At 56.9% G+C, this 749-nt stretch overlaps 1 protein-coding gene across 1 annotated transcript in view; it reads left to right on the forward strand.

The window, feature by feature from the left end:
- The window catches only part of LOC109935143 (von Willebrand factor A domain-containing protein 5A), a gene marked incomplete at its 5' end in the record, with an annotated part of 19,906 nt that overhangs the window by 17,375 nt on the left and 1,782 nt on the right, over positions 1–749 (forward strand). Inside the window, one exon of the mRNA XM_048619106.1 lies at positions 346–557. Coding sequence (XP_048475063.1) covers positions 346–557 — 212 coding nt within the window. The remainder of the gene's footprint in view (positions 1–345; positions 558–749) is intronic.

Consider the following 749-nt stretch of genomic DNA (forward strand, 5'->3'; position numbering starts at 1 on the left):
GGGGGAGTGTGTGTGTGTGTGTGTGTGTGTGAGTGCGTGTGTGAGCATACTTTGCAGAGGAGGCACCTGTAGTGCGACATGAATCTGAGATCCCGGTTAAGGCCGACCCCATGGTACGGAACGTGATTATCAGCCTCTGCTCGGCGACTCTGCGTTTCTGTGTATCCCGGAGTCCGCCTTGGAGAACGTTTACCCGAAGATCCGAGGCGGAATGTCCCTCAGCACTGATGTGTTCCCCCACTGGGAGGGTGCATCCCTGTCTGGCCATTGGTATGCGGTGTCCATTCATCCGTTGCCTTCCACACTTCACCCATTTCCGAGACCTCTCATCTGCTCTTCCGTCAGGTTCACCATCCACCACCTTGCCGCCAAGAGGATGATCGAGGCATTGGATTCTGGATCCAAGCGAGACACGAAGGGCGTGAAGGAACGTATTGTTCAGATCAGCACGCAGGCAAACGTCATCTCCTCCCAAACAGCCTTCATCGCCATCAACAGAGACCTGAACCAGCCGCTGCAGGGGCCTCTGGTCAGGCGTAATGTCCCCCTGCAGATGTGTAAGTGACCTGCCCTTCAGCCGGCTGAGGGTCGTAACACCTCAAGTAAAACTGCCATTGCGCCCTGTGTGACCTCCAGTGCTTGGGAAAGGGTCGGTGCCACCTCCTCTGTCTAGCTGGCAGAAGGGTGCAGAGCTGGGTTTATGCCCATCCCCGGCCTCCCCACTGTCTGTCTCTGTATCTCTCTGGACC

This window comes from Rhincodon typus, chromosome 42 (assembly GCF_021869965.1).
Source record: "Rhincodon typus isolate 14 chromosome 42, sRhiTyp1.1, whole genome shotgun sequence".
Taxonomy (NCBI): domain Eukaryota; kingdom Metazoa; phylum Chordata; class Chondrichthyes; order Orectolobiformes; family Rhincodontidae; genus Rhincodon; species Rhincodon typus.